Source organism: Acinonyx jubatus, chromosome C1 (assembly GCF_027475565.1).
Source record: "Acinonyx jubatus isolate Ajub_Pintada_27869175 chromosome C1, VMU_Ajub_asm_v1.0, whole genome shotgun sequence".
Taxonomy (NCBI): Eukaryota; Metazoa; Chordata; class Mammalia; order Carnivora; family Felidae; genus Acinonyx; species Acinonyx jubatus.
In genome coordinates this window covers 179,553,152-179,571,664 of record NC_069381.1, presented here as the reverse complement: position 1 = coordinate 179,571,664, position 18,513 = coordinate 179,553,152, and the positions used below count along the sequence as shown (strand labels likewise).

General features: G+C 37.2%; 1 protein-coding gene across 5 annotated transcripts in view; it reads left to right on the top strand.

Moving 5' to 3' along the window:
* Positions 1–18,513, top strand: part of HECW2 (HECT, C2 and WW domain containing E3 ubiquitin protein ligase 2) — a 369,305-nt gene that overhangs the window by 262,179 nt on the left and 88,613 nt on the right. For all 5 annotated transcript variants that reach the window (XM_027054227.2, XM_027054211.2, XM_027054201.2 and 2 more), the window contains one exon: positions 5,853–6,038. In XM_027054227.2, the coding sequence (XP_026910028.1) occupies positions 5,853–6,038 (186 nt within the window). The remainder of the gene's footprint in view (positions 1–5,852; positions 6,039–18,513) is intronic.

Sequence of the window (18,513 nt, the reverse complement as noted above, 5' to 3'; positions counted from 1 at the left end):
GGAAGTCTTATTTGCCTGACTTTTATATGGCAGGAATTAAAGTTGCAGGATTTATCTCACTAATGATCTCAACATATGAATTTATGGGAATAAGTCACACAAATTTTTTTGTAAAAGGGCATTACTTGATGAAATTAAAAGCAAACTTTTATTTGGTTTCCTCATTTTAAGATTTATTATCTAGTGTTTTTTTGCTTGAATTGTTTATTATCCATAACTGTTTCAGTAGCTTCCTTGTTTATATTGTTGAAAATGCTTAACATACAAAAGGAGTATTCTTTTTATGATTTGAAGGTAATCAATTTATGTTGAAAAATACTCATGAAAATAGATTTCATGTAGCAGTAACTTACTTAATTTTTATTGAAAATAATGTGATTAAGTAGACATATGATTGTCATAACTCTAAAGGAAAACTTTAGAAACAAAGTTTTTTTGTTTTTTGTTTTTTTTTCAAATTTTGCATTGCGGTTGCTTTAAGATATATACTGCTGCCCTCTGCTGGTGTGATCAGATTTCTTCCAATATTGTATTCATAAACTGACTCTGATAACTCAAGATTTAGTTATTAGCGTCATGTCTTTTATAGTTGGCATGCCTGTGTTTGTCTAATTAATGTCAGACATAAATACGTTTCCTTATATGTAACTGAATAATGTTTCCAACATACACGCCAAAAATTATTATTCTCCTTTTAGTAAGCTGTAGAAATACATTAACTTTACCATCTAAACTTCTTGGTAGTTAGGGGCGCCTGGGTGACTCAGTCGGTTGAGCATCCGACTCCGGCTCAGGTCATGTCTCATGGTTCACGAGTTTGAGCCCCACATGGGCTCTGTACTGACAGCTCGGAGCCTGGAGCCTGCTTCAGATTCTGTGTCTCCCTTTCTCTCTGCCCCTTCCCACTCATTCTCTGTCTCTCTAACTCTCCCAAGAATTAATAATAAACATTAAAAAAATTAAACTTCTTGGTAGTTAATGGAGAAAAAAATATTCAAAAATACATAAATATATTCTTACAAGTCAGGAATTCCTGCTATTGCAAAATACATGAGTTGATAGTTTACAGTTAGTTTTGCCGAATAAGTTAAATTTTCCCTCCATTTTACTCTTTAGCTAGATGAAAACAATGTAAGATCCCTTATGATTAAAGTGAAGACAGACTATGTATGAGAACTATTTCCATATTCCAGCATACATCTTATGGAAACAATGTTACTTGATTTTATTCACAGTAAAGCTCGTTTAGTGAATAAGGTATGCGAATGCTCACATCTGTTCCCTTGTGAATATGAGAGACATTTGCTGTAGATGCAGTGATGATATTTTCCAAGTGTGGATTCAGAGTACCTATTCTTGATGAAGGATTTACAAAATATGAAAGATAGATTTTATTTAGAGTTAATGTACTTGCCTGTGTTATTGAAAAGAACCAAATTAGATGAAATCAAGACTAGGCCAGGTAATCCCAGACATATGTTCACCATAACACGAAAGAAAGAAAGAAACCTGCCAGAAAAAGAAAAAAAGGATTGACTGTTATTTGCATTGTGGTTGGTTGATAAGAAATGAATATTTATATATAATGTTCTTATTCTGTCACCAAATGGGAATAACATTCCCCTCAAACCCTCTCAATATTTTTCACTTCTAATACCTTAACACACTTAACTAAACAAAACACATTAAGCTCTGAGGAATGTTATTTTAACAAAATTCCACTAAATAAGTTCAGTTCATCATTCACGCAGCCATTGGATGTTCATTTCTTGCACGGGAAACAAGAAGCAACCAAGAATAAGGTTAAGAAAGGAATTTTGGAATAGAAAAGCAATAATTGAAGAGGACCTTTTAAATCACATGAAAGGAAAAGAAAACAGTGCATCCTTTAGAGATCATGTAAAGGGGCTTCATCTACAATTAGCAGTTGCCAACTCGCCTTGCTACTCGTGACTCCACATGCAGCAGCTTCCCAGACGAGATCGTTCTTTGCATTCTACACATTACCATCTTTTTCTATAAGACCAAAACAAAACAACAACCCAAACACCGGAAAGATCCTCACTCAGTCAGAAACACTGAACCACAGAGGGAGAATGAAATGCCTCTTTTCTCTTAACCCACAGCTTTCTTGTTGTCCACTTCCAGGAAGACTAAACTCTTTTAATTTTATCCCACCTGTTTAGTGTTTCTCAAGTCTTGGGACCCCTCTTATACTTAGCTCTGCTAGTTTTATCTGTGTTTCAGTATTTTCACTGCTACTGTGGCCTTCGATTTCCAAACTCTCCTTTCTGCCTCCAGGGAACCTCTTCCTCCCACCTTTCCCTATAATGTTCCTTACCATCCTTTTGAATCATGGGGCTGTGCTCATCCCCATGTTGTATCCTTGGGGTTTAACACCGGGCTTATGACATAATTAATGAAAGGTTATGAAAACCTTCTTTAGTTAATAGAAAATGGGATGCTGGCCCAGGATCTTCAAAGACCTCAAAAGTAGAAAACAATTTTACTGCTATCATTCATCTGTTATAACATACGTATGATAGGTATAATCCCTTATATATTCCTTTAGTTACTTCTACTCTGTATTTTTATAGTGATTTTTTACCTCTTCAAAGCAGTTTTACATCCTTTGTTTCATTGGATTTGAATCTCACATGCCTGTGAAGAAAGCAAGGAAGTTATTATTAATCATTTTACAGTTGAGCAAAGATGTAATCTCTGAGGCAGAGATTAAATGATTTTCTTTGTCTCTGTCCATGAGTGACAGGGCTGTGACTAGAATCTTCAGTGTAATTCTGTATAAAATGGAATATTCTTTCTGAAATATATTTACTTATATATGTATAACTATATATTAAAAAATAGTGTATATGTTAAAAATGAAATATGTATTAAAATATAATAAACATGTATATAAACATATAAACACACATAACATGTGTATACATATATGTCACATGTGTATATACATAAATACGTATATAAATAAATTTACACATGTATATGTGTGTGTGTGTGTGTATAGTTTCTTTATAAAAATGTAGCAGTATGGAGGGGTGTTCCTATTTGCCTTAAGGGTTTTATATAGACACTTACAGTCTTGTGCATGTTATTCAGACTTGAAAAAGCTATGGTTCCAAAGATTGTTTGCTAGTTTCCAATAAATCTTTCTTGCACTTATTTTACTTTGATAGATGCTTTTTTAGCAGATCACTTGAACTTGGCCCTATATTGTATGTCTTACTGAGAGGAGAGGAGGAAAAGGAAAACACATAATTAATTATACGATCAGCCATAAGACTCCTGAACTGAAAGAGCTGTGTAGCCCCCGGAATTACTTCCAGCTTGGGAAGGAGGTTTTTTCACCTAATCGCTATTTCTTGCCCTAATGAAGTTCTCCTTTTCTTCAGCAGAATGAGGAGCAGGTCTGGTCTCTAGATAGAGTCAGGATGTGGCCTATTTACTTGCATTAGAGAGGGGAGGAAGAAATGAGGGGGGCCAAGAGATATACCTATTTAGAACAACAGGTAATGTAACGATTTATCTGGCAGAATTATCCCACAATAATTTGTCCCCAAAGAGACTGATTAGGATGTATGACTTGAAAGCTCATTGCCGACCACCACTCAAGCTAGTATGGTCTCAGGCCTCTAAGCTTGCATTGGCTTCTGTGAAAATACATCTGCGGCAAGAAGCCAAATGCAGAAAACAGATGCCTTGCTGATTGTGCATAAAACACCAAGACAGGGTCAGCCACGGGCTAAACTATTAGTTAGCTAATGTTTGTCTCTGACAACCTCCAACTTCTTTTATTAGTCTCCTTCTCCGCTTTCATGGTATCACTTTCTTATTCTCTCATGCTCTCTAATTGCCCAGAGCCTCTGTGTAGACTTGCCTACGTTGGCAGTGTTCTGTGCTCTGAGCCTCACAATTTCTCACAGCCATCAAAGCCTCCTCTCATTTAGATTACCAGGTTGAAATACAACCTCAAAGTATTTTACTCAGGTGTACCCAGGAGTTAGTGCACTAATATTTGAGGATGGTTCAGTGTGGTCCGTCTCCCTCTGTCCCTGCCTTCCATCTTTCCTTCTTTCCTCCCTTCTTTCCTTCCTTCCTTCCTTCCTTCCTCCCTCCCTCCCTCCCTCCCTCCCTCCCTCCTTCCTTCCCTCCCTCTCTTCTCTCCCTCTCTTCCTTCCTTTCTTCCATTTGTTTTGATAGGAAAAAAAATATTTTAGTAAAAAGTATATCATGATGGTGAGTCAATCAGAAAAACTATATAAAAGTTATTTTATGTAGTTTAAGCTATATGTCAATAATAGCAACCAACAAATCTCAGTGGCTTAAGGGGACAAAGGTTTGTTTGTCATTCCCAGTTGGGTCATCAAGGTTCTGTGATCCCTGTAGTCATTCAGGGATTGAGGGACCCGGGCTGGGGAGCAACCTCCATTTCAAACATCAGTAGCTTCTATGATAAGTACCAAACATAAGAAAGCTCTAGAAGGATGCACATCATCAAAAATGCTTTGACCAGAACATGACACATCTTGAGGGATCCTGGACAGACAAGAACAATATTAACTGACCTCATTGTCATTCATCTTTTATCTTCAATAACTATCACAGTACTGGGCATAGCAAAGATAGTAAATGTTTATTAAAATGAAATTATTTCCAGAGATTCTGGTTTCTTTGGGGTTTGTTTTGGTCTACCTTAGTGTATGAAATAAATAACAGAACCTATAAAGTAAAGCCTGAAGGCCTCCAGACTCAATCTAGTGGCCTGGGAAACTAAAGGTAAGAAGAATCCTTTGAATCTATCTGAGAAGAATAGAATTTCAGAGTAGGTCATTCACCACCTTGTAATTTCATGAATATCATCTTCTGTCTGATAATTCAAGGAAATAGCTCCATACAGTTACTCCTTTTCTACTTCTTGGCACATGATATTATGTGATGAATCTTTGTCGACTTATATGTTGATAGCCATGGTTTATGGTCAATTTTTGGAATCTTGTTTAAGTATCATAGAGATGAAGAATACAGCATTTTTCACAAGACAATCACTTTTTTTGTGTGGTGGAGTTTATTAAACATGTATTTCAACTGTATAAATTCAGCCATATACGTATATATGTGTATACACACACACACACACACACACACACACACACACACACACACACACACACACACACAGAAAAAAATAGAGAACGAAAAAAAAAATATGTATACAGCCCAGGCAGTTCAGCCTGTCATTCTATTCTCTGTGATTTTGCCTCAAAGAAGGTGTAAGATGAAAAACTTTGATCTATTGTGGTCTCAGTTGGATTTGAGTCTCAGTGACTGCAACTCAGCCCTTTGCATGGACTCCTAATATTCAAATATGTGGCCAAGCATTTTTCCATACAACTTGGCTGCTAAGTGCATGCCAACTGCTTCATCTGGCACTCACCCAAAGACCAGTCATCTCTTCCAGTGCTAGAGCAAAAAAACTGGCTATGTTGGGGGTCCCTGTGAGGTGGTATATTTGTGTCTGACATGATGTGACTTTGTGTGCTTTTTTTCTAAGACCAACTTTAGGATCTAACATCCCCTATAGAATAAGACTCCACAGCATTCTTGTTCTTTAGAAAATGAGACCTCATCAGTGAAGATACCTTACTTTCTGTAGTCTTCCTATTTTATTTTCATCAAAATATTTTTCTCAGCCTGCTGTTTCCATGTGCGGGTCCAGAGTTACGTTGAAGCTGATATGCCCACTGGAAGACTAAATGTGCCCTCGAGTACCATGTGTGTTCCTTTTGCGGGTCCCAGGCCGGTTAACGTGGGCTCTCCATTCTTTCCTCCAGAGTGCCTACCGCATGTTTACAAACAATACGTGTTTGAAGCACATGATCACCAAAGTCCGGCGGGACACCCACCACTTTGAACGCTACCAGCATAACCGAGATCTTGTGGGATTCCTCAATATGTTCGCCAACAAACAGCTGGAGCTGCCAAGGGGCTGGGAAATGAAACACGATCATCAGGGCAAGGTAACATGGGGGAGTTGCCGCGTGGAAGCTGCTGAGTGACCGCGGGCTGCTTGTGGCTTTGGCAGTGCCTCTGCCATTGAGGGAGGGCTGAGAGCCTTTGAGAGGTGAAACCTTCCCCGTCCAGGTTCCAGTGAAACCTGGACTACAGGTTGTTACTACAAGCAGCGATATGCTGTTCTGAAACAGTGTGTGGGGCAGACAGGTGTGGGGACATTTGTTTGGCAAAATACTCCCTTTTGCCTGGATATTCTTCTACCTGTAGTCACCATTTTCTGCTGATGAGAGAAAAGATTTCCTAGGCAGTGACACTTCTTTCTCAGTTGTACAGCTTGTGTGATGGATGGTTTATTTAAAAGTTGGGGTGTTGTTTGTGGAAGGTGGCTAGGAGGTCAGTAAATAACTATACAAGGTATGTCTTGTGACCTCAGTGATGTTGGTTCAGAACCCTGATTTTGTTATATGAAACAGCACTCACGGAGTAATTCATTTATGATGAGAAACGCATAATTGTGTCACACAGGCCAGAGTAACCACATCTGCACTCTCTTTATAGATAGATGAACCAGAAACCTGGGTTATGATCAGGAAGTTGTTACGAGTAAGAAGCAGAATGAGAACGTTAGTAATTTTTATAAGGTGTTTCTCAGTTAAGATTGTATTTATTTAACTCTGGTTTAGTACCTGCTGTGAGCCATGAGCTGTTTAAGGTATATTTAAGCTCCTCACAACAATTTCAGAAGGCAATGGTTACTATTATTGCCACTTACAGATTAGAAGCCACAGGTCCAGAATGGTTTGGTGACTTGCCCAATGTCAGAGAGGGCAAGTGACCAAACTGTGCTCTAACCCAGGCAGTCTGGTGCAAGGGTTCATGCTCTTAACCGCATATGCTCTCCATGTATTGAGTAACTAGCCTCAGTTTCCCTGTATGTAAAAAGACTTGAAATACATGACTTGAAGGATGGAGAGGATTAAAATGACATGATATTTAAAGTATTTAACCTTGCTTCTCTCATTCATTCAGCAAATATTTATAGAGCACCAATGCAAAACAGGTAAGCCAGCTATTTCATAGGACTGCCATTCTCATGGAAAGAGACAGAAATAAACAAATAGCATGCCAAGTATCGATTAATGCTGTGATTAAAAAAAAAATCAGGGGGATGGAGTCTAGAGAAAGACAGGAGTGGGGAATTATTTTATACAGGGTGGCCAGGGAATGCCTCACAGGTAAGGCTATATGTGAACAGAGACCCAAATGAAGCGAGGAGTAAACCATATAAGGAAAAGAGCATTCAAAGCAAATGAAATGTTTAAGGTACTCAATAAATGCCATCCTCCCTCAAGGTACCCTAGCAATAATAACACAGTAGCATCTTATTCACTTGAACTCAGCTTCCAGCTAGCTTATCTGAGAACCTATAACCAGTCCAAATAGATGTTACAAAAGGCATGTATTTTAATGCATGGGAGGAGCCCTCAGACTCTCATTGAAACTATTGACTTGATTTCTAGAAATTTTAAAAATAAACCTATCATTCCCAGCCAAGAGAAGATTAGAAGTCTCACGCATGAAATTTAGAATAGATGAAAGAGAATGGATTTGTGATTATGTCCCTGGCAGGGAAGCCTTTCCAGGACACTAGGAAGCTGGAAGCAGGGCCACCTGGCATTTCCTGTACTCTCTCCTCCCAGAGAAGATGGCACATTGCTGGTGCTAAGTTTGGTTCAGCAGCCTGAGAGCCCAATGTTGGTAAACATTCTACTGAATGGAAGAGCATAGGTTGTCCAAGTAAAGACTTAGGAAAATACTGATGGTATTATACCTGGGTATAAAAGAGAAGTACCATATCAGGAATTCAGATCTGTTCTCAGCTCAGACAAGATGTCCCCTGTGTCATGAGGAGTTACACTCATTAGAGAGCCATGGGTCCAGGGAAAGCCCAAGTTGAGATAATGCTGCCATATATTTCTGCTCTGTCTAGAGACTTAACTTACTAAATCATTTTTGTATCCTTCACTAAAGGAGATCAGGAACTTTTGTATACATAGTGGGGCCCTCCTTTCCTGCCAGTCATAACTTGCCAGACACACTTCAGGAGACAGCTGCTTATTAATAATCCCTGGACCTTGAGAAAAGTTTTAAATTACATTTAGGACACTATTTAAGAAGAGTTACGATGTATTCTTAAGAACAAGTTCTGTCTCATAGTCTTTATAAAAGTTTCCATAGTTAAACACAGGTAAACATTATCTCAGCTATGTGGGTAATGCAACTATGTATTTTATTCCCTGAAGGTTTTGGACTTATTTGGGAATTTCAACCTAAAGTTGTAGGAATTGTAAAGAACCTTGAGTGTGGGCTGGCAGATAGTTGATCTTGCAGTCTACTGGTGGCTTTGCATTTGAACGCTGCTTGGCATGAAAAATATAGAAAGACCCCTTCTATATTGCCTTGTGGACAAAATGGATTATCAAACAGGCCTGAAAGCTTATCACATTAGCCTAATCTCTGCTTTGTGCAGTAGGACTTTTAATTTTTAGTTAAGTTGGACACCTTAACTGAAGCAGGTATATCTCCCTGTGATTCCTCCCACCTTCCTTTACAAATGACTGGCTTCCAGTTGTCTGAAATAATTTGAAGGAACATTTGGAAGATGTTTGTGCTAGGTCTGTAGAGGGCTGCGCTGCATTTGGCTGCATTTTAGATATCATAGCTCTTATCCTCCAAGGCAGTTAATAGGTCTTTTTCTAGCCCTGAAATTTTAGCTCACCCCCCTTTTTTATCTCCCAAGATTTTATTAAATGCTACACTACATATAGTGTAGTATTGGTTTCATGAATAGAATTTAGTGATTCATCACTTACATATAACACCCAGTGCTCATCCCTACAAGTGCCCCCCTCCTTAATGTCCACCACCCATTTAGCCCATCCCCCTACCTACCTCCCCTCCAGCAACCCTCAGTTTATTCTATCATTAAGAGTCTCTCATGGTTTGCCTCCCTCTCTGTTTTTATCTTATTCTATTTTTCCTTTCCTTCCCCTATGTTCATTTGGTCTGTTTCTTAAATTCCACGTGTGAGTGAAATCATATGGTATTTTTCTTTCTCTGACTGACGTATTTTGCTTAGCATAATACACTCTAGTCCCCCTCTTTAATGAATTGCTTTGCTTCCAGAACACTTAAAGGGAGTAAACTTTTCCCCCACTTAATATAAAAAACTATTAAATATTACAAAGTTATTTTCCCACAGTGACTACTGGTTTTTAGAATTGACATGGAACAGGATATCCAAGTCCTCATCTACATGAAAGGAAATCCTTCTCAAGCAGAGTGTTTTCAAAGTTAGCTCTTCAGACTTACAAAACCTAGCTCCATCTTCTCTTCTCAGTTGCAACATTTTCTTTTTGTGTTTTCGTTTATAGTCATTCAGCACATATTCACATCCTTCTGAATGCCTCATATGTGCATGCCCCTGTGATGGCAGTGATAAAAGCCAGCAGTGTAGCATTAGGTAGTACGTAGCTTTGACTATGTGCTACCCACTGGTGTAAGCACTTATATTAGTTCCTTTCATGCTCACAGCAGCCTGGTAGATAGCTGCTGTTTTTATCCACATTTTATTTTTTTATTATTTTTTTTAAACGTTTTTTATTTATTTTTGGGACAGAGAGAGACAGAGCATGAACAGGGGAGGGGCAGAGAGAGAGGGAGACACAGAATCGGAAACAGGCTCCAGGCTCTGAGCCATCAGCCCAGAGCCCGACGTGGGGCTCGAACTCATGGACCGCGGGATCGTGACCTGGCTGAAGTCGGACGCTTAACCGACTGCACCACCCAGGCGCCCCTATCCACATTTTAAAGAAGCGGAAACTAAGGCAGAGCATGGTTAAGTGAACTGACCAAGGTCCCACAATTAATACGCAATTTGAACACAGACAGTTCAGCTCCTGAGTCTGTGCTCTTATTCTGCCTGTCACCAGTGAGTAGGAAGAATGGATGTCTTCTCACAATCATAATAAAGGTAGTAGAAGGTACCACAGGATTTCCTACCACCATTGAGGAGGTGAGGACTTTCAGATGCATCATTGAAGGACAGCATATAGTGTGAGCTGCTCTTTGCAATCTGGGCGTAAGTGATCAGTCCTTTCTTGTATCCTCACATAATTTCCCTTGTATTGTTTTCATGACATCTATCTGCATCTGTCTCATGCTATAGCCGTTAACATGTTTTATCTCCCCAAGCAGATGATCCCTTTCTGGGGGGTTCTTGTATTTATTTTTTAATTACCCTCTCTTCCACCTCAGTGCCTTTTACATGGAAGGTTCTCAAAACAAGTTTGATGTATGAAACTTGTCACCTGTAGTTCCCCAGTTTATAGTAATTTCTGCTTTGGACAGATGAAGACTCCCTCCCCGCTTCCTCCTCTTTCTGTGCTTTCACCAGAAATAGCTCCTAGATTTGCTCCATTCGACCTCTCTTAATGCCCATGTTGCCTTGGATCTTCCACAATATTGTTTAAACAAGGTGGTGATTATGCTTGTACTGCACATTAACAGTCTTCAAGTTGGGGAGAGACTTTTTTCTAATTACTTGAAGCCAAGGATTTAAATTGGGTGAAATTTCACAGGATTCTAGATCTGGTATCCTCTTTTTGGAAGTTCAAGGGTGAATCATGTCCTTGACTCACAAAAAAGAATAGGAATAAAATAGTGTTTAATTAACTGTTAATTAAAGAATAAGAACAATATCAGGCTTGCCAAGTGAGATAATGATGATGGTGATAATGATGACAGTGATACTGATGATGACAATGATACCTGCAGTTATTAAACTCCCGCCACATGCCAGGCACTGTACTAGGTACTCTCCTATGGATGATCTTATTTGCACTTCATGGCAATTTATGAGGTGGCTGTATTATTACTATTATTATCCACATTGTGTGAAATTTAGGGATGGTAAATAATGTGTATAATTTTAGCAAGCAAGTGAGGAATCCAGGAGTCAAACACTAACAATGTGACTTAACCACTGTTCTCTGCTGGAATGGATTGTCTTTGGAAATGAGAGATCCTTTATTGAGGGTTCCAGGCCAAATGCTGGGGTTGCCAGTACCCTTCAAGGCTGAGACATATATGGATGCCCTGATGAGATCATAGGTATTCTAGCAGAGGATACACCACCAGAGACATATACGTGGCTTCATACTTAAATACCATTGATTTCTTATGCTAGGGGTACTTAGGATAATGAAATATAATAATAATAATGGCTTATTCGATGCAAGGCTCTATGTTAGGGATATTATATTAGCTCATTAAACTTTCACGATAACCCTATGGAATAGGTTTTGCTATAGATGAAGGAACTAAGGCTCAAAGAGATTAGGTGTGTAAGTAAACTCTTAGATACAAACCCAGGTCTTTCTGTATTCAAGGCCGTTAGCAGTTTTTCTATAAAAGATTAGACCTTACTGGCTACTAACCACCTGACTAACTTGAAGTATGTCATTTATATTAACTGGGTCTGAGTTTCTTCATCTCTACATACACATTTTTCATGTGCTTATTGGTCATTTGTATATCTTCTTTGGAAAAATTTATGTTCAAATTCTTTGCCTATTTGTAATTGGATTATTTATCTTTGTATTATTGAATTGTAAGAGTTCTTTGAACAGTATATTCTGAATACTAGTCCCTTATCAGATATATGCTTTGCAAATACTTTCTTTTGTTCTTTGAGTTGTCTTTTGACTGTCTTGACAGTATTATTTACAACACAACATTTTAGATATTGATGTAGTCCAGTTTATTTGTATTTTTTGTTGTTGTTGCTCATGCTTTTGGTGTTGTATCTAAGAAAACATTACCTAACCCAACATTACAAAAATTTACTCCTGTGTTTTTTCTAAGAGTTTTATAGTTTTAGCTCTTACATTTAGATCTAGGATCCATTTTGAGTTAATTTTTTATATGGTGTGAGGTCAAGGGTTCAATTTCATTTTTTGCTTGTGAACATCTAGGTCCTAGCATCATTTATTGAAAAGACTATTCTTTCCCATTGATATCATTAGTTATTAGGAAAGTGAAAATCAAAACTACAGTGAGACACCACTACAGACCCACTTGATAGGCCATCAAAAAAAATCTCAAAAATAATAAATTTTGGCAAGAATGTGGAATCTGGATACTCATATGCTGCTGGTGGGACTGTACAACAATACAGCCATTTTGGAAACAATTTGACAGTTACTAAAAAAATGTTGTGCAAAGAGTTGCCAGATGATCCAGAAATTCCACAACCATGTATATACCCAAGAGAAATGAAAATACACTTTCTTCTATAGAACTTGTACACAGATACTTCATAGTAGCATTATTTGTAACAGCCAAAGTGTAGAAACAGCCCAAATGCCCATGAACTGATAAATGGGTAAATACATGTGGTAGATTCATACAATGGAATATTATTTGACAATACAAAGTAATGAATGACTGATACAACATGGATAAGCTTTGAAAATGTTTGCTAAGTGAAAGAAACTGTCACAAAAGATCACATATTATATGATTCCATTTATATGAAATGAGCAGAATAGGCAAATCTATAGAACTATAAAGTGGATAGGTGGTTTCCTTCAGTTGGAGGTGCAGTGGGACCTATAAATCCTTGATTCTTTAGATTTGAAGTTGAGATAATATGGTTCAAAAACTAGATTTGCCATGAAATATGTAATGCTTTTGTTTCTGCTTTTAATTCCAGGTCTCTTGTTCAAAATTCTACTGTGTGTTTTAATCAGTATTTTCTTCCATTACTTGATTTCCCTAATTATTTTGATTCTGTAATGGTGGGACTGGAACTGAGCCAAGTTTTATTTTATGCAAGATCATCCTTATGAAACTCTGATCAACATCTGTGTTTATTTGTTGGATCTAAGGCCTAGGATTTTCACCTAACATATAGAACACATTTTGACTTGCCTCATTTTAAAATGAAACATAAACAAAGAAAGCAAGCCAATATATAAAAAAAATTCTGCTTGCTTTTTATTGTAATAATTCTTAAATTTGTGTAAAAACGAAGCGTAATTTGGGATCTGGATACAATATCAATATAAATGTTTTATATTTTTGCAAGAAATATGCATCAATAGTATTAAAATGTGACTTGTTTAAAATGCTTCTGATTCTTGGCTGGGTTTGATCATTAGTATGTGCTCATGGGGATAATATATCTGGAAGACAAATATGTGCTTTAATAAGAAAAACCAAATGTATTTAACCTAGGAACTAACTAACTTACTCTCTTTCTTTCTTTCCTTCTCTCTCTCTCTCTTTCTTTCTTCCCATTGTTAATTTCATGGATTTGAGAAAATGGTGCTGCAGTGGGGTCAGAATTTCTGGATCCATCACTATCTGACCTCTATGAACCTCAGTTTTCTCTAAAGTGAGGATTAGTAACCTATCCTTTCCAGCTCCTGGGACTGGAAATAACTGAGAGTTTCATCAGTTTAGAATTTCATGAAAATGATAAAGATATGTTATTAATGGCCAAATCCTTTTTCTAATAGGAGATATACAATGGTTTTATAAAGAAAATAATGTAGGATTAGTACAGTGTCCCATTCTTCCCCTTAACGTACTGCTGATTTTCTGTACCCATGATGGTCCAACAGAATGGTTTTTTCAAAGTAGGGTTCCTTTTGCTATTGTTTTTTGTTGTCCTTGTTGTTCATGACCACTCCAGGGTAGTCTGTCTTCAGATGTTTGCTCCTATCTTAAAACAACCCAGAAGCATCTCTTTCTCTACCATGGCTATTGTGGTCATTCTGGTTGATTTCTCTCTGTGTCTCTCTGTGTCTCTCTGTGTCTCTCTCTTTCACACACACACACACACACACACACACACACACACACACACACTAATGTGTGTAAATTCTAATCCAAACCTGACAGGCTTGAGACCCAAAAAAAGCCTATGTTTCAGTCTGAGTCTTAAAGCTAGAAAACACCAATATCCCAATTCAGTTAGGCAGATGGATTTACCTCTTCTCAGCCTTTTGTCCTATTTGAGTTCTTCAGTTGATTGAATTAGGTGTGCCCACATTAGGGAAGGCAATATGCTTAACTCTGTCTGCTGATTCAAATGTTAATCTCATCAAGAAACACACTCACAGACACATCCTGAAGTGTTTGGCCAAAGGTCTGGGTACTGGTGGCCCAGTAAAATTTTCATATAGAGTGAACCATCACAGACCCATGTCAGGGGAGTATTATCAGTGGAATATCTATTGCAGAGGGGTAAGGATAACAAAGAGAAAAAGGCAAAATGGCATTGGTAATTAGAAAAATACCATAAAGCTTATTATTTCTTTTTTCTAATGTTCATTTATTTATCTTGAGAAAGAGAACATGTGAGTGGGGGAGGGACAAGGGGGTGGTGGAGAATCCCAAGCAGGTTCTGCACTGTTAGCACAGACCCCGATGGGGGCTCAATCTCACAAACCTCAAGATCATGGCTTGAGCTGAAATCAAGAGTCGAATGCTCAATTGACTAAGCCACCCCAGGTATCCCGCTTATTATTTCTTAAGTTCACACAATGGGATTATCATTGGGTTTAATTTTTAGAAAAGAAAGTTATTTTTTGATTCCCCTTCCAGATGTTAAATATGGAATAACTTTTTCCCCCCTCCCTTTTGGCTTTGTACTCACAAACAGTATAACACAAAATGTTTTACCGAGATTATTCTACATGGGCTTAAATTGAAATACTAAGAAACTTGAAACTTTAAGAATAACATATCATAAACTTCATTTTTTAAAATAAAAATCTAAAATGCTAACCATCTTTTTATTTAAGGTGAAATGTCTTTTCCCATATTTTCTTGTGTGTTATTTTTCCTACAAAATCATATGCTATATCTCCCAGCTAAAATTGACATCCATTTCTATATCCAAGCTTGGTAACTCTAGAGCTTTGTGACTTCGGATGTCAGATTGGGGGTTTGAGTAGCAGAATGGTCCAAATAACCAACTTAGATGACCATGGCAAGTAGAAGTTATGGTTATGAGGATAGATTTTTAGAAGAGAACAAATATTTGTACAGTGAAAGTTACCACAGTTTGAGCCTACTTCTCATTTTACCAGAGTATAATAGCCTCTGTGGCTGCAGAAGTTGCCCCCGTGATGGCATAGGTTTTGGTTGTATCCCACAGGAAGCTGATAGCCACAATTTATGGGGTCAGGCTCATCTCAGTGAGTAAAATGCAACTTAATATTTGGAAATCTCAAGTGAATTCCTGAAATACCTTAGCAGGATAAGTTCTACACTTTGAGAAATATGCTTTTTGTTAGTTTGATGACTACATTTCTTCTTTTTGTGGCACATCTCTAATTGCTTTGAAATAATACCTCTTTGTGGTGGTTACCTGGTTTAATAACCTGAAGTTATACAGCAATCCAGGTGGAGATGGAATGAAATTCTAAATTTGTAAATCGCATTGTGGTTTTTTAATGATCTCTTGCTGATTTTTAAGGGGGTAAAAAGGTGTTAGATTAAATAATAATAAGTCACATAAACACACATAGGAGGTAATGGGAAAGAATATTTCTGGGACAGTGTACCGTTTTGAATGAGAGAATAGAGCAGAAATTAAGTTTCATGAGTGTATTTCTGAGTAAAATGGTAGACTCATGGAGTCTTGAAGGAATTATCCAAGTATGGAGATGGCCTTTGTCTTTTATTTTTAAGCAGTTATCTTCATGACTTGCACTGGATATTTTTTATAAAATATAATATGCTATTTTTAAAATTTTATGGCAGTGACTTTCTGCTCCACCTAAAATGGGCTGATTTGGACAATTCCATCCTCAGTCTTCTATAGTGATGTGCTGCTAAATGTTTAAAACCCAGCTCTCCAGGGGAATTGCAGAGGAAGGCTGATCTGTAGAATTTGCCACTTTCTGTGGGGTAAATAACCAATTTCAGGCTGCCAGCATATTCCCCTAAAATCTCACAGTCAGCTCTCATGAGCTGGTACAAGCCATCCCACCATATCACTGGCTCTCCTAATATATTTCCTACAGCTAAATACCACCACTCCTAACATGTAAAGTACCCTTTGGCTAATATTTTATACCTAAAGTGTTGAGGATATTGTACTTATCCACATCTGCTAACTGACCAGCTGTTTCCAGAACTCTAGCCCAAGCACCATAGATTCCTGTTTTGTCTCCTCATGACTTTAGGTCTGTAATCATAGCAGTTTAAAAAAAATGACCTTCTTTAACTTATTTTGTGACTAATACAGATGTCATGAAATATTTGGGATCACTCCTTCTTTCAAAAGACCAAGTGATGGAAAACATTAGCATGACTATTTTTTTACTTATAATAAACTGTATCAATCAGCCTTTTCATTTCTCCTACTGCTAAGAGCACTGTTGGGATATAATGCAAAGAAAATAATAGCATGTTTATTACTAATAATTGGATAAATACTAGGGAGGAAGCCAAGACCTGAGAAGAGATTTATATTTTGGAAGGGAGAGAATATGAGTATGATCTTCATAAAAATTAAGGTAGATTACAATTAAGTGTTTTTTGAGCATTTCTAAGACTTTGTAGAGTTGAGAAGCCAGAAGTAAGAATAGATTCAATATGCAATGCTTCTGACTTATAAATTGTTGTTCTTTTATTGTTTCCCTTGTATATATACCACATCTTCCCCATCCATCCATCTATCAATGGACATGTAGATTGTTTCCATATTTGGCAGCTGTAAATAATGGTAACAGTAAACATGGGGATATGTATATCTTTTTGAATTAGTGTTTTTGTTTTCTTTGGGTAGATACTCAGAAGTGGAATGGCTGGTTCATCTGGTACTTCTATTTTTAATTTTTGAGGAATCTTCATGTTGTTTTCCACAATGGTCATGCCAATTTACATTTCCACCAACAGTGCACAAGGCTTCTAGTTTTCTCCACAACCTGGCCAACACTTGTTATTTCTTGTCTTTTGATACTAGCCATTTTGTCTAGTGAAATGATTTTGCATTATTGGTTTGATTTGTATTTCCCTGATGATTAGTGATGTTGAATTACTTTTCATGTACATGTTGGTCATCTGTATGTCTTCTTTGGGAAAAAAAAATGTCTATTTAGATCCTCTGCCCATTTTTAAATCAGATTGTTTTTGTTTTTGTTATTGAGCCATGAGTTCTTTATATATTTTGGATATTACCCCTTATTGGATATATGATTTGCAAATATGTTCTCCCATTCAGTAGGTTGCCTTTTTATTTCATGGATAATTTTCTTTGATGTGCAGAAGATTTTTAGTTTGATGTAGTGTCATTTGTGTGTGTGTGTGTGTGTGTATGTGCGTGTGTGCATGCACGCACACGCGCCTTTGCTGCCATTGCCTCTGAAATCAATTCCAAAAAGATATCACCAAGAATGATGTCAGGAAACTTATCATCTATGTGGTTTTCTAGGAATTTTATGGTTTCTGATATTACATTCAAGTCTTTAACCCATTTTGAGTTAATTTTTGTGAATGGTATAAGATAGTAGTTCAGTTTCATTCTTTTGCATGTGGTTGTCCAGTTTTCCTAATGACATTTATTGAAGAAATTATTCTTTCCCCATTGTGTATTCTTGCCTCCTTTGTCACAAATTGATCATGTATACGTTGGTTTATTTCTGGGCTCTCTATTCTAGTCTGTAGCCCAATACTATACTGTTTGGATTACTATAGCTTTGGAATAGATAATAGAGTTTGAAATTAGGGAGTGTGACTCATTTCAGCTTTGTTTTTTCTTAAGATTGCTTTGTTTACTTGGGATCTTTTGTGGTTCCAGATTTTAGAGTTGTTTGTTCTATTTCTGTGAAAAAATGACATTGGAATTCTGATAGGGATCGCATTGAATCTGTAGATTGCTTTGGGTAATATGGGCATTTTTGCAGTATTAATTTTTCTAATCCATGAGCATGGCATATCTTTCCATTTATTTGTGCCTTCTTCAACTTCTTTCACCAATGTCTTATAATTTTCAATGTACAAATATTTCATCTCCTTGGTTAAATTTATTCCTAGGTATTTTTTTCTTTTTCATGCAATTGTAAATAAGATTATTTTCTTATTTTCTCTTTTTGATAATTTGTTCTTAGTGTATAAAAATGCAACATATTTCTATATATTGATTTTGTACCCTGCAACTTTACTCAATCTATTTATTAGTTCTAACAGTTCTTTAATGAAGTCTTTAGGAGTTTCTATATATATAATTATGAAATATGCAAATAATGATAGTTTTACTTCTTTCTTTCCAATTTGGATGCTTACCCCCCTGTCTTCCCCCCCCCCCCGCCCCTCCCTCACCCCACCCCCCGCCTAACTACTCTGGCTAGGATTTCCAATACTATGTTGAATAAAAGTGGTGAGAATGGGCATCCTTGTCTT